Source organism: Neoarius graeffei, chromosome 13, assembly GCF_027579695.1.
Source record: "Neoarius graeffei isolate fNeoGra1 chromosome 13, fNeoGra1.pri, whole genome shotgun sequence".
Taxonomy (NCBI): Eukaryota; Metazoa; Chordata; class Actinopteri; order Siluriformes; family Ariidae; genus Neoarius; species Neoarius graeffei.
This window is the reverse complement of record NC_083581.1, coordinates 37,240,772-37,265,558: the sequence shown is the minus strand read 5'-3', so window position 1 is coordinate 37,265,558 and position 24,787 is coordinate 37,240,772. Positions and strand designations below refer to the sequence as shown.

The 24,787-nt window shown below is 41.1% G+C and overlaps 1 protein-coding gene across 1 annotated transcript in view; it reads left to right on the top strand.

The window, feature by feature from the left end:
- Nucleotides 1–1,213: 1,213 nt before the first annotated feature.
- ghrhrl (growth hormone releasing hormone receptor, like) overlaps nucleotides 1,214–24,787 on the top strand; it is a 53,970-nt gene continuing 30,396 nt past the window's right edge. Inside the window, exons 1-8 of the mRNA XM_060936649.1 lie at nucleotides 1,214–1,243; nucleotides 1,325–1,439; nucleotides 1,877–1,984; nucleotides 11,838–11,840; nucleotides 12,378–12,469; nucleotides 19,356–19,453; nucleotides 21,061–21,193; nucleotides 22,210–22,363. Coding sequence (XP_060792632.1) covers nucleotides 1,214–1,243; nucleotides 1,325–1,439; nucleotides 1,877–1,984; nucleotides 11,838–11,840; nucleotides 12,378–12,469; nucleotides 19,356–19,453; nucleotides 21,061–21,193; nucleotides 22,210–22,363 — 733 coding nt within the window. The remainder of the gene's footprint in view (nucleotides 1,244–1,324; nucleotides 1,440–1,876; nucleotides 1,985–11,837; nucleotides 11,841–12,377; nucleotides 12,470–19,355; nucleotides 19,454–21,060; nucleotides 21,194–22,209; nucleotides 22,364–24,787) is intronic.

Genomic DNA, 24,787 nt, shown 5'->3' with positions numbered 1-24,787 from the left:
GCTGAAAGGAACGAGTATTATTCCCTACCTTTTTCACCAAGTCAATTTGAGGCGTTGGTCTACCCTGCTCTTTAATTTTAATTTTTTCCTCGAAAGGAAGACTGGCAAATGGCTTCGCCAAAATTAAATCAGCAATGCTTGGCATCTGTGCGCAGCTTTCTTGCTAGCTGACTAGCCCCCTCAAGTTCAAGTTCAGTCACTCAAATAAATGAAATTTCTGGAACTAAGATAGCAAACTTGACAACACTATATTTACACTTTATTTACAATGAAAATATATACAAACTAAAAAAGCTGGTAGAAACCGTATGTAATGAATGAAATCGAAATGTAAGCTGATTTCTTCACCACAGCACTTGTGAATCCGCATGGGACTGAACTGAAATTCACCGCTGCCTGTCTGTATTTGAAACGAGCTGTCAATCAAAGAAAATATCCGGCCGCTTTCACCAATCACCAGTCTCCTCGCGGAAACTGCCATGTCCCTCCCACTGTGAGGCTCGGAGTCCGTGGGTGGGCGTTTTCGCAGTCTTTGTCCAATAATCGTCTTGCATTTTGATATTGAAAAGCGCATAGCTCCCAAATGCCATTGAAGTCCACTGAGGCTGGGCTGCATCGCGCTGTCACGAGGGGGAAAAACTCACGCACACATTAGGCGAACTGGGGAAAGTTATAACGGAATGATTTCGCACTGTAGTTGGGTTGAGCACATATATTTCTATGATTCTGGATCTGAAATAGCAATGTTATAAGGTCGGCTATAATATAAGCTTAGCGCAATTCATCCTACACGATGTTTGTCATTTTTAGAGGAGGCTGAGCCTCCCTCGTTGTCTTAGAGCAATCGCCCGTGGTCTGCTGCATCTTTCAGTTCTTTTAAATCAAGCCCCAATACTTTCTTTCTTCTTTGCTGCTGCATTTTATTAAATCAAATTTGAGGCTTTTGATTAATTCCTTGCTTTGCACTGTAAATTTTATTTTTGTATTTTATCTGTCTTTCAGCACAACCACAATGCATGATGGTATATATTGCTTAGTTAGTGGCCATCGGTTGTGCACTACTTTTCACGATGCACTGTGGGATACTATGAGTCCACTGTATAGGGTGTAATAAATCTCACTATACATTCGGACAGCACTACAAAATGGCGAACTCACTATACAGTCCACTATATAGTGAATAGTGAGTGATTTCAGACACAGAGTAGCTCAAATGCAGTCTCCAAGGAAAGTGTCTGTGAATGTAATTCATATATGTTCAATTTTCATAATGATGATTTCAAGCGTGCCTCCCCCATATTTATCTCTTACTTTCTTTCTGTAGGTGTGGGCGAATTTGCACCCAGAGTGTGAGTATATATTCCAGCTGGAACGAGAAGAGCAGCTCTGTCTGAGAGCAATCGCTGAACAGGAAAACCTCAGCACTTCAGAGCAGACAGGTCACACTTTTAAAACATGTAGAATCTTAGATTTTCATTCAAATTTATTCATTTGGAAACTGGTTTTCTATAAGATAATTTACAAGTGAGACAGGCTACATTTCCAAGAAATTTCCTTTTTTTTTTAAAACATCAGAACACTTTGTAATATTTTATTATGTTCCAGCAGTTGGCATGACAGTAAAATATAATCCACTCAGAGGTGAAACCCTGGTCTCTGTGGCACCTCTGACTACAAAAATGATGTAGCCTTCAACATTCAATCAATCAGCACTAGGGGTGCATTTACTTTGCCTGTCAATCATATTGATTACCAATTCACAAAGCATGAGCATTCTAGCACTTTGTGGATGTTTTTTTTTCTTTTTCTTTTTTTTTTAAAGGAAACTGCTTCAAAACAGCTAACTTGTGCTAAAATTGTGTGTGTGCGTGTGTAGGCTGTTTCCCAACATGGGATTCTGTGGTGTGTTGGCCCAGAGCAGCAGTTGGGCAAACCATACAGTCTCCCTGTCCTGCTGTTTTCTCTCTCTTTAGCAACCACACAGGTACAGCACACTCACTACACACACCATGCACAATCAGCTCACCAATCACCACACACCATGCACAATCAGCTCACCAATCACCACACACCATGCACATCCAGATCACTAACCATCACACACCATGCACATCCAGATCACTAACCATCACACACCATGCACATCCAGATCACTAATCGCAACACACCATGCACATCCAGATCACTAATCACCACACACAATGCACATCCAGATCACTAATCGCCACACACCATGCACATCCAGATCATTAATTGCAACACACCACTCACAGCCAGATCACTAATCACAACACAACACACGCAACCAGATCACAAATTACTATACACCATGCACATCCAGATCACTAATCACAACACACCACTCACAGCCAGATCACTAATCACAACACAACACATGCAACCAGATCACAAATTACTACACACCATGCACATCCAGATCACTAATTGCAAAACACCACTCACATCCAGATCACTAATTGCAACACACCACTCACATCCAGATCACCAATTATTACACACTATGCACAACCAGATCACCAATCACCACATGCCACTCACATCCAGATCACGAATTACCACACACCATGTACATCCAGATCACTAATTACCACACACCATGTACAACCAGATCACTAATCGCAACACACCACTCACATCCAGATCACGAATTACCACACACCATGCACATCCAGATCACTAATTACCACACACCATGTACAACCAGATCACTAATCGCAACACACCACTCACATCCAGATCACGAATTACCACACACCATGCACAACCAGATCAATAATCACAACACACCATGTACAACCAGATCACTAATCGCAACACACCACTCACATCCAGATCACCAATCACCACACACCATGCACATCCAGATCACTAATTACCACACACCATGCACATCCAGATCAGTAATCACCACACACCATGTACACCCAGATCACTAATCACCACACACCATGTACACCCAGATCACTAATCACCACACACCATGTACACCCAGATCACTAATCACCACACACCATGTACACCCAGATCACTAATCACCACACACCATGCACATCCAGATCACTAATTGCAACACACCATGTACATTCATATCACTAATCATCACACATCATGCACATCCAGATCACTAATCAACACACACCATGCACACCCATATCACTAATCACCACACATAGTGCATATCCAGATCACTAATCACCACACACTGTGCACATCCAGATCACTAATCACCACACACCATGCGCATCCAGATCACTAATCGCAACATACCATGTACAACCAGATCACTAATCACCACACACCATGCACATCCAGATCACTAATTGCAGCACACCATGTACAACCAGATCACTATTCACCACACACCATGCACATCCAGATCACTAATTGCAGCACACCATGTACAACCAGATCACTAATTACAACACACCACTCACATCCAGATCACTAATCACAACACACCATGCACATCCAGATCACTAATTGCAGCACACCATGTACAACCAGATCACTAATTACAACACACCACTCACATCCAGATCACTAATCACAACACACCACTCACATCCAGATCACCAATCACCACACACCATGTACAACCAGATCACTAATCACAACGCACCATGCACAACCAGATTGCCAATCATTACACAGCACACACAACCAGATAAACACCCATTACACACAATTGCACAGTCTTATCCTTCCGTTCTGTTGGGCGATTACATAATTTGCCTCAGAGAGACTAAGAAAGACTAAATCACTTCACACACAGCCTTCGTTCTGCTTAATTACTAGCAACCACAGGGTCATGGCCCATACCCTCCCCACATTCAGGTTCTGTTATGCATTCTGAACATAAAATAATGTGAATGACTTAACTGTCAAAGATACCGATCAGGATTCAAAGGTTTCAAAAAAATGAAGCATCATGGCGAAATCCTATCCCTCTGTAGCCATGTTCACTCAGAGCAAACAGATACGTCTGGGCATGTTATCACAAAATAAGAATGCAAGATAGAAACACCAAAAATACCTTTTTTTATTTATTCCAAAGCTAGACACACACACACACACACACACACACACAGGCTGTAGCTCCCATCAGATCAGTGTGGAAAAAAGTGAAGTCATTTTTCTTTTTTTGTGTGTGTGCTTTTTTCATCCTTATCAAGCCAACAGACACATTCTGTTTCAGCTTATTTTAGTTAATTAACTTGCATACATTATTAAGGTTTCCTATGACCTTTTAGAGACTGGAAACACTAGAGGTTTGAAAAGAAAAATAACAGCAACTTGTGAAGAAAATGTTATTTGATTTAAATTAGTCTCTCCATGAATCCTTACGTACCTGCTGTTTTTAAAATTGCATCATATTCCTCCCCTTCCTCTGAACGAAACAACTTTTAAAAACAAGAAAATACAAAAATGTTTGAATTACATAACCAACCTGTATCCATTGTTTATCCCCTTCACAGCACAGCTAATCAACAGTAAACCACACCCACATCTGACAAACCAATCAGTAACATACAGCTGGAGCAATCAGTAAATCTGCCGAGCAACATTTTAACCAATAACTAACCAGGCTGCTTGTAATGAGCTGGAAATTCAGCTATAATAAATAATGGTTAAAAAATAAAACACAATTACCATCATGTTGTCCATCCATTATCCGTAACCGCTTATCCTGTACAGGGTCGCAGGCAAGCTGGAGCCTATCCCAGCTGACTACGGGCGAAAGGCGGGGTACACCCTGGACAAGTCGCCAGGTCATCACAGGGCTGACACATAGACACAGACAACCATTCACATTCATACCTACGGTCAATTTAGAGTCACCAGTTAACCTAACCTGCATGTCTTTGGACTGTGGGGGAAACCAGAGCACCCGGAGGAAACCCACGCGGACACGGGGAGAACATGCAAACTCCACACAGAAAGGCCCTTGTTGACCACTGGGCTCAAACCCGGACCTTCTTGCTGTGAGGCGACAGTGCTAACCACTACACCACCGTGCCACCCTAGTCACATTGTCATGAATTAAAATGATAGTTAGCAAAATAGTACATTCTTTACTTTTCCCTTAACTCAAATGGAGAGCAGTAGTTATGACAAGTTTGCTTCTATTTCTGTAGTGAAACAGTGATGCTAACATTGCTAACATGTAAGAATAGCTTAGTGGTGCTAAGTAAGCATTGTTCTGTTCTGTTCTGTTCATTCCCGTAACCGCATTGCGGTCATAGGGAGGCATGAGAGATGCTGACATAGACACTCATCTCTCATGTCTTTTCTCTGGGCTTGGATTGCTTGGTAGTGCCCATCTCCTCTCCAAGCACATTCACACCTACGGTCAATTTAGAGTCACCAGTTAACCTAACCTGCATGCCTTTGAACTGTGGGGGAAACCAGAGCTCCCGGAGGAAACCCACGCGGACACGGGGAGAACATGCAAACTCCGCACAGAAAGGCCCTCGTCAGCCACTGGGCTCGAACCCTGGACCTTCTTGCTGTGAGGCGACAGCGCTAACCACTACACCACCGTGCCGCCCAAGTTAGCATTGTTAACAGACTGCAATCCTGAAGGATCACAATTGTTACTTTTTTATGACTATTTAAGAAGTATGTATAAATGTGGACAAAAGGAAGGCATTGAGCCTTCTTCTGTTGTAGCAGCCATCCTGAAGTGTTGTACAAGTCACTTTCAGAGGTGGTAAAAGTAGCAAAATTCCTCAAGTAAAAGAACAATTACTGTCTAAATTAACAATTAACTCTCTAAAAAGCTGAAGTAAAGCTTCAAAATCTTCAAGTTAAAGTTGAAAAGTAACAAGAGTGTTCTGAGGGGACAATATCCCCTGCTGGCAACTATATCTATGCTATAAGTGCTTAATACACCTTCATGAAATTGTCAAAGTACAAGTTTGGTAATCAAGGGCCATAACGCTGGTAAAATGCGGCTGAATTGAGTGAAATTGCAGTATGCATATTACTGACATTTAGCAAAGAATCCCATCAAGTTGTATGAAATTCCTCCAAAAAATATGAGAGGAGTTGATTTCAGAAGATGAGCACCCTTCCTGGGACGGACGGATGGACAGACGGACATTGCTACGACATCATCCCCCTTTGGGCCTTTTGGCCAGCGGGGGATAAAAACTCGTAAATTTACTTAAAGTATGAGAGGAAATGAAAAAATAAAGATTCACCAAAGTATCACCTCAAAGTCACATGCTGATTTTAGCTCCTGGTGGGAATTTAGTGTCTCTTTCACCAGGGAACCAATGAAAACATTAGCTAAGACTTATTACCTAACAACAGCATACTAGCATACTAATCTAGTACGGATGGCATGATGCCATAAGTGGTTAGCACTGTCACCTCACAGCAAGAAGGGTCTGGGTTCAAGCCCAGCGGCCGACAGGGGCCTTTCTGTGTGGAGTTTGCATGTTCTTCCCGTGTCTGTGTGGGTTTCCTCCGGGTACTCTGGTTTCCCCCACAGTTCAAAGACATGCAGTTAGGTTAACATGGGACGGCCTTGGACTGAAGTGCCCAAGAATGGCGGCGCGCACGTACCATATGCAGCGGCTTGCTCTCCTACGATGAATTAAATTTCATTGTACATTTGTGCAGTGACATTAAAGCCATTCTTCTTCTAATCCTTCTTACCAAACAAACTAGCTGAATGCTAATCACTAGCTGTGACAACCTTGCGTCCATCAGGTCCATCAAGAGTTGCTCGGCACTCATCAGCGAACAACGCAGTTTGGAAGTCCACCTTCATGTATTTCTGGCCCACTGCATATGCTTCACTTTATGGTTCGCTGAATATCTGACTTCACACATTTTCCAGGCTGGTTGAATGTCCTGCACCTTGATGATGTTGATGCGTTGCTGGCACCTGCCTTGTCAACTATTTATTTGTTTTGCTGTTGGCTAAAGGATTCTTTATCATCACTCGCTTAATAAGGAGGAGTTTACATTTTCAAACAACTTTCATTTCTGCCTTAACTAACCTTTTCCTAAACTACATTAGATCCTGCCACATGCTTCTTGATGGTACGATGGTCTCTGCCAGTTATCTTCACAGGTTCAAATGTTGACTTGACTTGCCATCACCCAAGCTTTTAATGATTCGTGTCTTCTCTTGTGCAGTTTTAACTTAAAAGTCCTTCTTGTGTCCCATAATAAAACTTTTTTTTTCCTGCAACTTTACCCAACTAGCGTAATACAAACAAATTTGTAGTGAAAAGTTCAAAGATGCCAGCAGGTTTTAAGCACAAGTGCAGCTTTTCACCATTACTGAAAGATCATTCTACAGGAATAGTCATTCATTACAGGAAAATAATCATGCCCTTATCTTCCGTCTTGTTGCCACCTGACAGGCAGGTAATCTTGTTTAGAGTGGAGATGTACTCGCGATTAGTTTCTTCAAAGGATAGATTTCTGGTTGCACGCCATGAAAATCAACTGCATGGAAAAGTGTTATCGTCAGGATCTGAGTCTCTCTAATCATTCAGTCAAAAGTTGTTCATTACAAGCAAATAATGATGTCCTTTTTTAACACACAATCTTGTTTCCAGCTGCTGTTTCCATATTGGATTTTTTGTAACTAATAATGATGGGAAACCCCCCCCACAATTTTTCATGCAGTTGATGTTCCTGGTGTGTAACCAGAAGCCTGACCCTGGAGGAATACAGCTGTGAGTGCTTCTCCACTCTAAACAGGATTACCTACCTGTTAGCTGCAAACAAGGTGGAATAAGGATAAATAAGGCCTGCCAGGTGGGTGGCCTCCAAGGCGTGCAGTGCTCCTGTTTCAATAAGCTTGGAGTGGTTCTCCTAAATGAAAAGTGGCACTCCTAAATAAGAAGCGCTATCTCAGAATCAGTTTCTGTGACTGCTAACATAATAAATTGAAGAGCAGTGGCTCCAAGTGAATTGTGGAACAGGTCAAACTTGACTGGAGTATCTCAGCAAATACAGCTCAGCAAGGTCTGGGTTTAATCACAAATAATATGATCTATGTATGTTATTTGAATGCAAAAATATGCAGGTAATGATTTGTGTGTGGGATTATGAATTATGGGATGCCATTGGTTTTGTAATGGAAATTAATTGAGGAAGTAAAACATGGACAAAATGATACTATACCAAAAATGTATATTTATTTACACACCTGCGATGATCTGGCGACTTGTCCAGGGTGTACCCCGCCTCTCGCCCATAGTCAGCTGGGATAGGCTCCAGCTTGCCTGCGACCCTGCACAGGATAAGTGGTTACAGATGATGGATGGATGGATGGATAATTTATGGCATGTGCTACAGTTTACAACTGTTACCTGAACATGATGGACTAAGATTAGCTGTTTTTCAAATAGTTGTAATAGCCTTTTGTTGCATTACTGTTTGAGTATATTATTATTATTATTATCTCATCTCATTATCTCTAGCCGCTTTATCCTGTCCTACAGGGTCACAGGCAAGCTGGAGCCTATCCCAGCTGACTACAGGCGAAAGGCGGGGTACACCCTGGACAAGTCGCCAGGTCATCACAGGACTGACACATAGACACAGACAACCATTCACACTCACATTCACACCTACGGTCAATTTAGAGCCACCAGTTAACCTAACCTGCATGTCTTTGGACTGTGGGGGAAACCGGAGCACCCGGAGGAAACCCACGCGGACACGGGGAGAACATGCAAACTCTGCACAGAAAAGCCCTCATCGGCCACGGGGCTCGAACCCAGGACCTTCTTGCTGTGAGGCGACAGCGCTAACCACTACACCACCGTGCCGCCCTATTATTATTATATAGGTTTTGGTCCTTTATACGAGTGTTTCTCAACCTGCCATCTAGTGCACTGTGAAATTTTTTCAAGTTTGAAGCCAAATACTAAATAGTTCAGGATGTTGTAGTGTCCCAAATCCGGTAGCTGGTTTGTCGAATACTTTTCAAGTGGAATAAATACATTTGTGGGTAAATTAAGAACAAGAAGCCTTTATTTTGTCACATTTAATCTGCGAGTGTGTGCGTGCACGCACACGCGCACGCACAAACACACACACACACAGCACAGTGGGCTGAATAAATAAATACGTTTGTAGGTACATTCTATTGATCTGTGATTCCTGTTGGAAGAGAATAGCAGGGAGGACTGAGAATCGAGTGGCTGTGGTTTGTTTACACCCGATACTAAAACTTGTAGCGTCCTAGCAACCTTCTCAAAGACACGTACAAAAAGCCCAGAAACTCCTATTTACCCGGGCAAAAACGATACAGGATTTATCTTGTAGTGTCCTGATCCCCAGGTCTTTAACCCAGCCACATATGAAAAGTTCCACGCCTCCATGCTCTTCCAGGTTTTCATCTGTGTGTCCGTGTAGAACGATGTCTGCAGCACCAGGTAGTTTGAGATGTCAGGGAACTCAACGGATGGATCATTTTCCAACTCATAATGAATGAATTAATAACTTTATTTAAAGATAAGTTGATCAGCGCAGCTGGTGGGGTCGGGCATGTACAGATACAAATAATTACAAATACAAAAGACTAAAAATAAACACAATCTTTTTTAAAAAAACAAAAACTTAAAATCTGTTGATTATCTGTTAATTATCTTCACATTAAGTTAATTAATAGTATGCATAATTGTTGTCTTTGTATTTAGTTACGGCTACAATAGAATCAAAGTTTATACCACTAATGTCAAATTTAGCTAGTAAATTTTTTCTTTCATAGGAAAAATCCTTCTTTGCTAGCGTGTAAGGATCTACCGTAAATCCTCTAATATAGGCCGGGGCCTTTATTTCACTCAAGTGCATCTTGGTCCAGGCCATTATTGGAAGGAGGCCAGAATTAGAGGCAGGCCTCTATTTCTATTTGAAGTCTCACGTTCGAGTCAAGTTGATGCTTGGTTGCCTGGTTACCACCAAACCTACCGGTAATCACAATCAGGGGCGCCTGCAGGGTTGAACTGTAAGGTACGCACTAGCGGTGTAATCCCCCCCCCCCAAAAAAAAAAAACGCTTGCATGCTGCAGTTTCTATGAAGAGTCGATCTATAGGCTTATACACAAAACAACGATAGAACTTTAACTTGAAATTGAACAATAGCCTTCCATGAACACAGGCTGATATTTGAACAACATATGTGAACTACACACGACAATAAACAATAAACTCTTTATAGCCTCGATTAGAATCTAGTGAACTTGCTCAGCACTACCGCACGCATGACTCTGACACACACTGTAGCGCAACGTGGGGTACATAGACTCGTTGAAAAACTCCTCGGGTATTTTTCTGAGTTTACCGAAAATCAGAGTAGAAGGAGCCACCCACCCTCTGTCTGGTTTGAAGCGGTTCTGTAGGACATTGAGCTTTACAGAGTCCGGTGCACATTTTAAGGCATCTGGTTGAAGTTTACCTATGTCTGATAAATCTGATGTCAGTGATAGCGGGCTGACTCGTGGCTCATTAGTAAAGCTATCTGATGGCTCATTTGTCAGCAAGGTGGAGCAACCATCTACTTCTGATCGTAAGGGACATGGGGAGATGCAGGTGTTCTTATATGAAATTCACTGGATGTATGGCTTGTTTCAAACTCAGAGGTAGATGAAGGCAATTCCCTCAAAGGAACTGAGCTCGCATCCAGCTGCAGCGTACTGCTGCTAGGTTGCGGAGGAGTGGAAGCTGCCGGTGCCATGTTACTAGCTGATACTGGAGAGGACTGGCAAGCAGATGACACCCCTGGATCACTGCTTTTGGACTTTTTCGTAAAAGTCTGAAACAAGCTCGTTTGTTTCAGGGTTCGTTTACTCATTTTTGACTCGCTTCTCAATAAATTCTCGCACAAGCTCTGACTACTGACGATTGTCTGTCTCCGTTTCTCAAAACTGGAGAGAATCTCAGTGGTGCAAGAAAAGTATATCTGCATTGACCAATGAGCTTTCTTGGTCACGCACACCCCGCCCACTCCTGAAGCACACAAATGCGCCGGCACACACACGTCTCTCTCTCTCTCTCTCTCTCTCTCTCTCTCTCTCAAATTATGTTGCATTGCCAAAGCATTCAGGTAACAATTATAATTTAAAAAAAAAATCTCTCTCTCCCCAAGGTACGCCTAGTGCGTACGGCCATACGCCTGGCGGCGCCACTGATCACAATTGTCTTTCAGATCGGAACGATTGTGTAAGGCCACTATGATCTCAGAAACATCGTTGGTTATAGCCCCGGCCTGTATTAGAGTCCGGCCATTATTTACCTCCTCCGACAGCGAGACCGGCCAATATTAGAGTCCCGGCCAGTAATGGAATACAGGCCAGTATTAGAGGATTTACTGTAATCCCATTGAGTGGTTTCTATCTCCACTTCTTTTGAGTATCCTTCTTGGTTTTAATAACTTGCTTGTTTGCTGAACACAAACATGGCAATAAGTTCTTGTGTTAATGGACCAGACTCCACTTTTGGATCATTAATCCCTTTTGAGTGAGAATGCCCTGCATGCATGGTTTGGCTTCTGGCACATCCATACAATTTTAAATACAATACCTACAATTAAAAACAGTGTTTTTATTGCATTTATTTAATTCCTGGGCTCCCATCTGTAACATGGAGTGAGGTTGCATCCCATGAATACACTTCACAGTAGATTATTAGATTCTAATAGAATAGATGAGCCAAAATAATTGGGGATCTTTTTTAATGGGCCCCGACTCATTACAAGTATGAATAGGTGGGCCTTAAAGTAGAAAATGTTGAGAACTCCTGCTCTATACCACAACTCTGTTCTATTTTCGAATCTGTTTGGTTAGAAGGTGTTGATTAGTTTTCTATAACAGCAGCTTGGATAATAGTGACAGCTGCAAATCAAATAGCAAGTTTATATTATTGCACTTGGTCTAATACGTTATTGTTACGTAGTGTCATGTGGTGACTTTTATGACAGACGCACCATATAATCTAAACCTAATAATAACAGTTGTGCTTCGAACAAGCCTGGTACCAAGCTGCATTTTTTTTCCTCATTAAATTCGCAAAACAATGATCACTGTTATAACAAAAGTGATCACTTGTTTTGTAGATAATATAAAACGTAATTAAAAGCAGATTAAAAGCATATCATAAATACGTGTCATTCTTTAACGAATAAAAGTTCTCATATTGATGTGGTATAAAAGGAGGAATAAAATACTTCGCAGGAACATCACACCACCCCGTTGTTGATTATTTGTCTATAGAAGCATGCCCTGTTGTGGTTTATTCTTTATTTATTTAGAAAATAGCAATATTTGCATCTTGTATCATGGACATATTTTAGAGGACTCTTTAATATTTGACTCATTGTCCTGTAGGTACAGTGAGTCGTAACTGCACCAGTTTGGGTTGGACACACCCGTTCCCTCCGTATCATGAGGCCTGCAGCATCAATGACGACATCCCAGAGGTCAGTGCAGTGTTTACCAACTTTAATCTACTGCATTTACAAGCTAGATTATATTAAAACTAAAGGATATAAGTACTTGTGTTTTGGTTTAACCATACATAAATAAGAAATAGTTTCTTGCAATCGTTAAATGCATTTCATGCATGACCTTTCTCAGTAGGTTGTAGTAAAGGTTATCATCAGCATCAGCAGTTTGAGTGTTTCTACTCGAGCAAAATGCCACCTAATTACCTCCTGACTGGATATGTTGGATTGTTAATTCGTAATTATGCTTTAAGACTAGCTTGATCATTTAATTATGTTCTGTCTCATGCTTTGAATGCTTCACAGATTGCCAGTTCCTGTTTGTCAGGGTGCATGTCATAATAAACCATCACTTGCAAAAGATGTCCATAGAAATGCTTTACGGTAAAGTGTAAAGCTGCTGTTGTTCCATTAAAATGGGATTTGTTGGTACAAAAGGTTTCATTTCATATCGCTGTACAGTAAATGCAGCCAAGTGCAAAGGAATTGTTCTTTATTTTAATTTATAGGCAAGTACTGGGTGTTAGGATTTGCATCACTTTGAAAATTTGCATCTTGCTTTGTCTTTATAATCTCTATAACATCTATAATTTGTGATCTATGAACAGATATTAGAGTTGTAATACGCGCCAATGTTTTTCTGAAAAATTTGATTTTACATATTTTATTGACCTACAGTATTTGCTATGATTCTCAAAATGGGGTCCATCCCCACTTACACAGGTCTGGGATTTTTTTTTTTATGTCATGGTGTGTCAGGACTGCAGATGACAGATGGACGTAAAAGCAGCAGAGAATTTATTGAGGCAAAGCTGGCAGACAAATCCAACTCAATAAGCAAAGGCAGAATCAACAAACAAGCAACGGTCAGGCAAGGCACAAGCAGATTATCAGAGGTAGTGTGAAAGAGCAAAACCAAAGTAAAAACTGGATCAATAACCAGAATATCAGCACAAACAAAAGCTTGGTAAAGTCAGGCAAGAGAACACTGACCCTGTGTCCAAAATCACTCCATCAATCCATCCATCCATTATCTCTAGCCGCTTTATCCTGTTCTACAGGGTCGCAGGCGAGCTGGAGCCTATCCCAGCTGACTACGGGCGAGAGGCGGGGTACACCCTGGACAAGTCGCCAGGTCATCACAGGGCTGACACATAGACACAGACAACCATTCACACTCACATTCACACCTACGGTCAATTTCGAGTCACCAGTTAACCTAACCTGCATGTCTTTGGACTGTGGGGGAAACCGGAGCACCCGGAGGAAACCCATGCAGACACGGGGAGAACATGCAAACTCCACATAGAAAGGCCCTTGCCGGCCACTGGGCTCAAAACCAGAACCTTCTTGCTGTGAGGCAACAGTGCTAACCACTACACCACCGTGCCGCCCCCTGAAATCACTCCCTACTCACTATGTGGGGACACTATTTTGTAGTGCTGTCCGAAACCTTAGTGAGGATTACTTACACCCTATATAGTGCACTCAAAGTATCCCACAATGCATCCCGAAAAGTAGTGTACAACGATGGTTGCACCAAAGCAATATATCCCATCATGCATTGCGGTCGCGCTGAAAGAAATCAAATTAAAAGACTCAAATTTGATTTAATAAAAGGCAGTGGCAAAGAAGAAAGTATTCAGCCTTGATTTAAAAAAACTAAAAGATGCAGGTACTTTGGTAAAAGTACGGTTAAAAGTAAGGTTAAAGATTAATGTTGGAAATGTGCTCAGTATAATATGGATTTATCACAAAAATACATGCATGTATTTATTATTTTGAAAACCCACCAGCCGACTGATCTGGCACGTTTTAATTGTGCGACAGTAATGATGTAAATACCAGCGCGACGGACTAGTGTCTGAAAGCGTTTTTTCATTTTACCAATGAGCTCACTATATACGTAGTCCTCTATATAGTAATTCCCTATATAGGGAGTAGTGAACGAGTAAGCGATTTCAGACACAGGGTGAGTGTTTACTTCACAAAGACTGAGTTCTGTGAGAGTGTTAATGTGTGTGCTCTGGTGATTGAGTCCAGGTGTGGACAATGATCACAACTCAGTGTATGGTGCAGGATGGTAGTTGTTGTCTGTGGCGGCCATATTTGAAGGCCATTGCGAATTCTGGGAAGTGGAGTGTTGAGTGCGAGCAGGTGCAGATGTGACCTGATGAAACTCATGACCCAATATTACCGAAGTTATTAACCCCGCCGACAGTAGTCGGAGGGGTTATTATTTTCACCTGCGTCAGTCTGTGTGTGTGTGTATCTGTCTGTCTGTCTGTCTGTCTGTGTGTCTGCAAGATATCTCAAGAACCAATGGATCGATTTGGACCAAATTTTGTACATGTGTTGCCAATCACCCAGGAAGGAAACCATTAAATTTTGGAGGTCAAAGGTCAAGGTCATGGCAGAACTTCGAAATTTTCGCCCAATGTATTTTAATAGGGAAAAGGCGGGGTTTGCACTCGTTAGAGTGTCCCTGTCTAGTTTTATTTATTATTAAGTTGTTACCATGTTAGTTATTACAGTGTTTGACTGGTCATTGGAATGAAATGCATTTAATCCAAACCTCAACAACTCAAAAACAGCTAGGCCTATAAATAATATCCAGCTGAACCTGTACACATTTCAACCACGAGCCTACTGTCTGAATAGTTGGACTGTGTTCAATGAGAAATCTGTACAGTTCTTGGGATTTAATTTTTAGTTAAAGGGGTCCACCAAAATCTTTAAGAACCCCTGTGTTCTTAGACCAATGGAGAGAGGAGGGTCAAAACTTCTTTTCAGATTCATTGTGTCTTCTATTTTGAACAAACCCACATTTTTCTTTTGGTGCCACTCTAAATTAAAAGTAGACGGCCTTTCAATTTCATAAAACCAGTGAAATTTAGTTCCCTCTGAAATTTGGTCATTGTGATATACACTTATTTCTGTAATATCTTTAAAAAAAACCAGCCTATTCTGTGGCTGGGAAGTTATTTAATTTGAGGGGATTAAAGCAAATAATGTGCATGAAATTGCTTGCTTCGCGCAGTCAAGCATACAGAGGACGTCCATGTGCGCATGCGCAGGTTTACAACCCCGATTCCAAAAAAGTTGGGACAAAGTACAAATTGTAAATAAAAACAGAATGCAATAATTTACAAATCTCAAAAACTGATATTGTATTCACAGTAGAATATAGACAACATATCAAATGTCGAAAGTGAGACATTTTGAAATTTCATGCCAAATATTGGCTCATTTGAAATTTCATGACAGCAACACATCTCAAAAAAGTTGGGACAGGGGCAATAAGAGGCTGGAAAAGTTAAAGGTACAAAAAAGGAACAGCTGGAGGACCAAACTGCAACTCATTAGGTCAATTGGCAATAGGTCATTAACATGACTGGGTATAAAAAGAGCATCTTGGAGTGGCAGCGGCTCTCAGAAGTAAAGATGGGAAGAGGATCACCAATCCCCCTAATTCTGCGCCGACAAATAGTGGAGCAATATCAGAAAGGAGTTCGACAATGTAAAATTGCAAAGAGTTTGAACATATCATCATCTACAGTGCATAATATCATCAAAAGATTCAGAGAATCTGGAAGAATCTCTGTGCGTAAGGGTCAAGGCCGGAAAACCATACTGAGTGCCCGTGATCTTCGGGTCCTTAGACGGCACTGCATCACATACAGGCATGCTTCTGTATTGGAAATCACAAAATGGGCTCAGGAATATTTCCAGAGAACATTATCTGTGAACACAATTCACCGTGCCATCCGTCATCCATCTATAGTTCAAAGAAGAAGCCGTATCTAAACATGATCCAGAAGCGCAGACGTCTTCTCTGGGCCAAGGCTCATTTAAAATGGACTGTGGCAAAGTGGAAAACTGTTCTGTGGTCAGATGAATCAAAATTTGAAGTTCTTTATGGAAATCAGGGACACCATGTCATTCGGACTAAAGAGGAGAAGGACGACCCAGGTTGTTATCAGCACTCAGTTCAGAAGCCTGCATCTCTGATGGTATGGGGTTGCATTAGTGCATGTGGCATGGGCAGCTTACACATCTGGAAAGACACCATCAATGCTGAAAGGTATATCCAGGTTCTAGAGCAACATATGCTCCCATCCAGACGACGTCTCTTTCAGGGAAGACCTTGCATTTTCCAACATGACAATGCCAAACCACATACTGCATCAATTACAGCATCATGGCTGCGTAGAAGAAGGGTCTGGGTACTGAACTGGCCAGCCTGCAGTCCAGATCTTTCACCCATAGAAAACATTTGGCGCATCATAAAACGGAAGATACGACAAAAAAGACCTAAGACAGTTGAGCAACTAGAATCCTACATTAGACAAGAATGGGTTAACATTCCTATCCCTAAACTTGAGCAACTTGTCTCCTCAGTCCCCAGAGGTTTACAGACTGTTGTAAAGAGAAAAGGGAATGTCTCACAGTGGTAAACATGGCCTTGTCTCAACTTTTTTGAGATGTGTTGTTGTCATGAAATTTAAAATCACCTAATTTTTCTCTTTAAATGATACATTTTCTCAGTTTAAACATTTGATATGTCATCTATGTTCTGGGGTGGCACGGTGGTGTAGTGGTTAGCGCTGTCACCTCACAGCAAGAAGGTCCTGAGTTCGAGCCCCAGGGCCGGCGAGGGCCTTTCTGTGCGGAGTTTGCATGTTCTCCCCGTGTCCGCGTGGGTTTCCTCCGGGTGCTCCGGTTTCCCCCACAGTCCAAAGACATGCAGGTTAGGTTGACTGGTGACTCTAAATTGACTGTAGGTGTGAATGTGAGTGTGAATGGTTGTCTGTGTCTATGTGTCGGCCCTGTGATGACCTGGCGACTTGTCCAGGGTGTACCCCGCCTTTCGCCCGTAGTCAGCTGGGATAGGCTCCAGCTTGCCTGCGACCCTGTAGAAGGATAAAGCGGCTACAGATAATGAGATGAGATGAGATAATGAGATGAGATCTATGTTCTATTCTGAATAAAATATGGAATTTTGAAACTTCCACATCATTGCATTCCGTTTTTATTTACAATTTGTACTTTGTCCCAACTTTTTTGGAATCGGGGTTGTACCTTTCGGCATCATCATCTTCTTTTGGGTTTTACAGTAGCTGGCATCCAGTGTTGCATTACTGCCATCTACAGGTTTACCTTGACCATGCACTGACAGTTACATCATTCTGTAACTGTAACAGCTGATCACACCGAGGTGCTCGCTGACCACTGAAATTTATTAGTTTGGTCTTGCGTTTCCTTTCCTTCGCAACGTAACGTCTTTTCTTCTCGCTTTCCGTTACTGTAGTTGGTCTTTCACGTTTCATTCGTGTCCTCCATTGTTCTCTCCCATTTCAAATTTTTATCCCACAATGCCTTGCGCGAACAGGGAAAACCCACCACATGATGCATGATGTAGTATCTTGGATTGCGTTACGGTGAAGCAGGAAATAATCATGGAGAATTTAGAGCCACATGGCCCTAAATTCATTAATTGTTCTATTTAAAAAAAAACTAATAAAATTGGAAGTCTGTGACTCGAATTCAGTAGCTTTCGGTCCACTATACAAAAATAATTGGGTGTCAGGGAAAATTCTTTTTCTGACCTAAACCTGCAAAATCTGAAAGGCAGTCTAGCTTTAAGACAACACATTAATAAAACGTTCATGACAACAGACCTAAACCTACATAAAGTCTTATTCCTGGCATCAGATGCTTTAATGGCAGGTTTTATCCATGTTTATGCTCACAAAATACATAACATTCCTGATATAATACATGAAATAATGGCTCAGTCAGTTCTTGAAATCTTTATGTCTACTGTCATGTCAACTTTAAAATTTCTTTGACAGACGAAGTCTTTATGACAGCTTCGATGTGCTGGAATGATCCTATCATGACGGTCTTGTAAACACCACCTTTAGATATCACAATCAGTCTTTGTCAGTGGGTTGCTGATATTCTTACAAGTTTTTTTTTTTAATTTAAAAAAGCGTTTATTCATGCAAATGATGCTTTGTCTAATTAAGTATGCATAAATTTGCATATGTTATAACACCAAAAATGTTGACGTTTAATGATGTGAGAATCACAGTGTTCATTACAGCTGTGAAGATGCTTTCAAGAGAAACATTTTGAGAGAACTGGTTGTTGGAATATCATTTAATCAGGTTTATTTTTAATCATTTTGTCACTTTTTTTACACAAACTGTAAAATCGGTTATAAATGCAGCTATAATCAACATTTTGGGGGGAAAAAACAAGATTTGGTGTTTCCACATTAATAAATGTGGATTATAAGGTTTATAAAGAAACTTGTCTTATGAATCACACTGACACATCAATTGATATTAATATCAGGAACCCGGGGATATGATATGTTGTGATTGTCCCAAGTGAGCAGAGTTTAAAGCCTTCTTTAAAGTTTTAGATAAAACAGTAGTCACAAGTGAACAAAACCAGTGAACATATTTGAGTTGAGTTTTGACGTCTTTTTTTTTCCACTTACTATAGAGTAAAAGGACAACTGTTATAGATTAAATATTGGAAAAGTAGTAACCAAAATCATTTCTGCCTGTGATGTCTTGCCAAAAGCAAAGTGTTAGTACAAATTGTAAATTAGAAGTACATTTACATTGTCAGAAAACATGAAGGATGCATACGTTTCCACTTGACTGGATCCTCACATTGTCATTATTGAATGTGCTGAAGTCCAGAGGCGGTCCTGATGCATTACCTACATCATTACAGTGTCATATCTGTATCACTACTATGCAGGCACCTCATTCACATGTCCGTGAACTCATTCACTCTGTCAGTCCGAATGTAATTGCATAATTGCTAGTTGTGTGTATGTCAGGAATCGTACTTCACCACGGTGAGACTGATCTACTCCATCGGCTACGGGGCCTCTCTGATCTCCCTGTCCATGGCTGTGGTAGTCCTGCTGGTCTTCAGGTAATCCAGTCTTTTTTTTTCTTTTTTTTTGTTTAATGGGGTGTTATCCGAAGGGGGATTATGCCATGGTGATGTCCATCCTGGGAAGGGTGCTCACCTTCTGAAATCAACTCCTCTCACAATTTTTGGAGGAATTTCACGAAACTTGGCAGGATTCTTTGGTATATGTCGGTAATACACATATTGTAATTTCGTTAAATTGGGTCACATTTTACCAGAGTTACAGCCCTTGATTAACAAAATTATACTTTGACAATTTCATGAGAATGTGTTTTCCTTTTGAAATCAACTCCTCTCATAATTTTTGGAGGAATTTCACAAAACTTATCAAAAGGCCTTGTTATATGTCAGTAGTACGCATATTGTTATTTTCTTCAATTCGGTTGCATTTTACCAGAGTTGTGGCCCTTGATTAACAGCCTTGTACTTTCACAATTTCATGAAGGTGTGTTTTCCTTCTGACATCAACCCCTCTCACGGTTTTTGGATGAATTTCTCGAAGCTTGGCAAAAGGCCGTGTTATATGACGGTAATACGCAGATTGCAATTTAATTTCATTTGTGAAAATTTTACCAGAGTTTTGATCCTTGATTAAATAACTTGTACTTTGACAGTTTCATGAGGGTGTACGTTCTTCTGAAATCAACTCCTCTCACAATTTGTGGAGGAATTCCACCAAACTTGGTAAAAGCTTTGTTATATGACAGTTATACGCATATTGAAATTTGGTTTAATTTGGGCAAATTTTCCCAGAGTTATGCCCTTGAAATTTGTACTTTGGCAATTTCATCAAGGTGTGCTTGCTTTCTGAAATCAACTTCCCTCACAATTTTTATTATCCCCCAGTAGCTGAAAGGCCCGAAGGGGGATTATGTCATGGCGATGTCCGTCCGTCTGTCCATCCGTCCCAGGAAGGGTACTCACCTTCTGAAATCAACTCCTCTCACAATTTTAAGGAGGAATTTCACGAAACTTGACAGGATTCTTTGATATATGTCAGTAATACACATATTGCAATTTCGTTCAATTCAGTCGCATTTTACCAGAGTTATGGCCGAGTTGCCAGCGGGGGATATTGTGCTCTCAGAGTATGCTTGTTGTTGTTTTTTTTAAAGCAATCTTGATTAATGCAAATGTTTTGCCCAAACTCTAATCCTTTAAGGTTTTTCCTCATAAAAATGTATTTCTTACTCTGAGCTTGGTGCTAAAAGCAAATCTAATCTGCTCTGATTGTGACTTAAAGCACCAACTTTAATTCAGCATGTTGTCATTTGGGTTTGGGCCATCACAGACACTAAATCTGATAACACAGTAGGCTGAAAAGAGTAAATTAATTCCAAAAATGCTTGGACCCACTGCTGAGATAGACAGAGCCATTGCGGTAGGTGATTGCAATTTACCTGGGGCAGTTAAAACAAACAGTGGCCTTTTGGTGGCAGAGACAGCAGACACCTTTCTGTGCCGATTATCTCTTCAGGTGGTATCTCAGCTTATGCCACAGAGATATTAAATTCTTGATTCTCATTGGTCAGAACTTGTTATAGTTCCTAACTTGCATGTACTTAAGTTAAGTCTTTCAGTGTGTGTGTGTGTGTGTGTGTGTGCAGGAGGTTGCACTGTGCAAGAAACTACATCCACATCCAGCTGTTCACCAGCTTCATCCTCAAAGCAGCATCTGTGTTCATTAAGGACGCTATACTCTTTGACAGTGAAGATATCGACCACTGTTCCCTGTCTACTGTAAGAGTATAGAGAGAGCACACACACACACACACACACACACACACACACAGAGTCAGCATCATGAGGAGTTACTATATATGCTCCTCTCATTTGAAGATCTCTGTCCATTTTATCTTTCTCAGAAATAAATCAATACAGATCTTACTCGAATATTAGATATTTAGATAATATTAGATATTATAGGGCGGCACGGTGGTGTAGTGGTTAGCACTGTCGCCTCACAGCAAGAAGGTTCTGAGTTCGAGCCCAGTGGCTGACGAGGGCCTTTCTGTTTGGAGTTTGCATGTTCTCTTCATGTCTGCGTGGGTTTCCTCCGGGTGCTCCGGTTTCTCCCACAGTTCAGAGATATGCAGTTAGGTTAACATGGGATGGCCTTGGGTTGAAGTGCCCAAGAGTGGCGGCTCGCAAGTACGCAGCGGCTTTGCTCTCCTATGATGAACTAAATTTCGTTGTACGTTTGTGCAGTGAGAGTAAAGGCATTCTAACTCTATATTATTTTGTAATCAAATAAATGATCCGAGGTTTGTGTTCTGTTAGTCTTTCAGGTATGTTGGATGTTTGGATTCAAAATTCAGACAAATAGGGCTGAAGTGTCCCCAAGTACAGCTTAAGTCTGTGATTAGACTGTTATTAGACCTGGTTCTTTCTGGAATAAGATCCAGATGTATTTGTAGGAATAAAATTCTTTGAGATGTACTGTTAATATGGAAATAACCAACTTCAGCAAGGTAACGGCAGGGTATATCGCTGATTATTTTCCTAGAACGCCATCCCCTGTTATGTTTATTCCTCACTTATGTTAAAGACGGATGAGTTAGAGATGTACAGTAATATCAGCAGGACTTTGTCACATTTGCATAACATGTCTCTCAGTCGCAGCTCCATATCGAACACTTCACATTCTTTTCTCAACCACAGCACGACTTTACCACTTTGTCATTAACATTTTCCTTTTCTTGTTTGTTTAATGAGTTTGTCTTTTTCTGCAATTCCCCCTTGTCTTTTTCATGCAGGCAGGCTGTAAGGCGTCTGTCGTGTTCTGTCATTACTGTGTGATGAGTAATTTCTCCTGGCTGCTGGTGGAGGCGGTGTATCTCAACTCTCTGTTGCTGTTGGCTTTCCCTCGCAGTCGCTGCTGTCTCTGGGGCTTCTCTCTGCTTGGCTGGGGTGAGGCGGATTTACACCGCTGCTGCTTTTCTAATAGCATCTGCTCCTCACCTAGAAGGCAGTTATTCATAACACAGTACATCAGGACTCTATATTCCATAGGACACGTGTGAGAAAACGTGTCTTACCGAGATGTGTTCGAGGCTTGAGCCTACACCACTTTCTTCTTTTCTTCTTCTTATTCCTAAAGAAAATGGCTAATGGGAATACAAGTAGATGTCAGAAGTAATTATGTGATTCATAATTTAAGGCTTAAATCACTTTTTGTACTTGTATTTGGGTAAAGAAGTTGAAACGGTTCTTCTGCTTGTACCTGAGTATTTTTTATACAAGTATCTGTACTTCTGTTTAAAGCTAGACTGCCTTTCAGATTTTTCAAGTTTAGATCTTAAAAAGAATTTTTCCCGACACCCAATTATTTTTGTTCTTGGACTGAAAGCTACTGAATTCGAATCACAGACTTCCAATTTTATTAGGTTTTTTTTAACAGAACAATTAATGAATTTAAGGCCACGTGGCCCTAAATTCTCTGCTATTTTTTCCTGCTTCACCATGACCCAATACAAGATGCTGCATCATGCAGCACGTGGTGGGCTTTCCCCGTTCGCGCAAGGCATTGTGGGATAAAAAATTGAAACAGGAGAGAACAATGGAGGACGCGAATGAAACATGAAAGACCTACTACAGTAACGGAAAGCGAGAAAAAAAGACGTTATGTTACAAAGGAAAGGAAATGCAGGACCAAACTAATAAATATCGGTGGTCAGCGAGCACCTCGGTGTGATCAGCTGTTTGTTTAGTGACAGAAAGATGTAACTGTCAGTACACGGTCAAAGGTAAACCAGCGCATGCATACACGGACTTCCTCTGCCTGCTTGACTGCACGAAGCGAGTGATTTCATGCACTTTATTTGCTTTAATCCCCTCAAATTATATAACTTCCCAGCCACAGAATGGCCTGATATTTTGTGAGATATTACAGAAATAAACATATATCACAATGATCAAATTTCAGAAGGAACTAAATTTCATCGATTTTATGAAATCGAAAGGCCGTCTAGCTTTAAGTAAAGAATTATGTACTTTTGCGACCTCTGGATATTTCAGCCCTGCGCTTCAAGATTTAATCATGGACTTTGGTAGCATAAGCAGTGATTCATAAGTGTAGCTTGAAAATTGTGATTTGAAATTGTAACAAGAACATCGTTAGTACAAGACGCCTTTTAAATCCTAACTGTAATATGAAGATTATTTCTCTTCAAACTGTGCATTTGTGATTTCATTGTTGTGTAGCGCCCCCATGCCACTGCGATGGGCATGACACCTTAAATTAGCCGGAATCTGTCTATGGGGCGCCCTGAGTTCTTTTAAGTTATATGGAAACAGTATTAATGTTTTAGGTTTTGAAATGTATGTGTTTATGAGCTTCTACAAACTGGTATTAACTAAGGAGATGCCTTGTGAAATAACCAATAATTCTGTAAATATAATGAAAATAGAAATCTCTTTACTTTCCAAAATATAAAAGAAATTTCTCATCTCATCTCATTATCTCTAGCCACTTTATCCTGTTCTACAGGGTCGCAGGCAAGCTGGAGCCTATCCCAGCTGACTACGGGCGAGAGGCGGGGTACACCCTGGACAAGTCGCCAGGTCATCACAGGGCTGACACATAGACACAGACAACCATTCACACTCTCATTCACACCTACGCTCAATTTAGAGTCACCAGTTAACCTAACCTGCATGTCTTTGGACTGTGGGGGAAACCGGAGCACCCGGAGGAAACCCACGCGGACACGGGGAGAACATGCAAACTCCACACAGAAAGGCCCTCGCCAGCCACGGGGCTCGAACCCGGACCTTCTTGTTGTGAGGTGACAGCGCTAACCACTACACCACCGTGCCGCCTTATAGAAATTTCATAAAAATAAATTAAAACCCTCGAATTTGTCTTCCGTTGTAATTCAAATTTAGTGTATTAAATGTGATGTCAAATCACTTTAACCTTTAAATTTCTTGTAAACCCAATTTTACCATAAATCCAATGATCCCCTGTGAAACCCACTTCAGTTTAAAGAAAAGGATCTCTGGTACAGTAACATTAAATACAAATACTTAATGTTACTGAGGCCCACTTTACACAGGGACGGTCTGAAACAAAAACGCAAAAGTCCGTTTTCGTTCTCACTTTTTTCCGCATCTACACAACCGTTTTCAAGGAGGAAATCTGCGTCTATACGGTGAAACATAAAAGTGTGGAATTCAATTGGATGTGCATGCCAGGCGGCTAGGTGGTGCTGTGAAAGACCTCCGCTATGTCTGCACGCATGCGCAACGTCTTCCGTCTTGTCTGATCTGCACATCTGCGCCGCGAAAACTTTGACTACTCTGGCTATGGTAAGTAAGAAAGTAAGTAAAAAA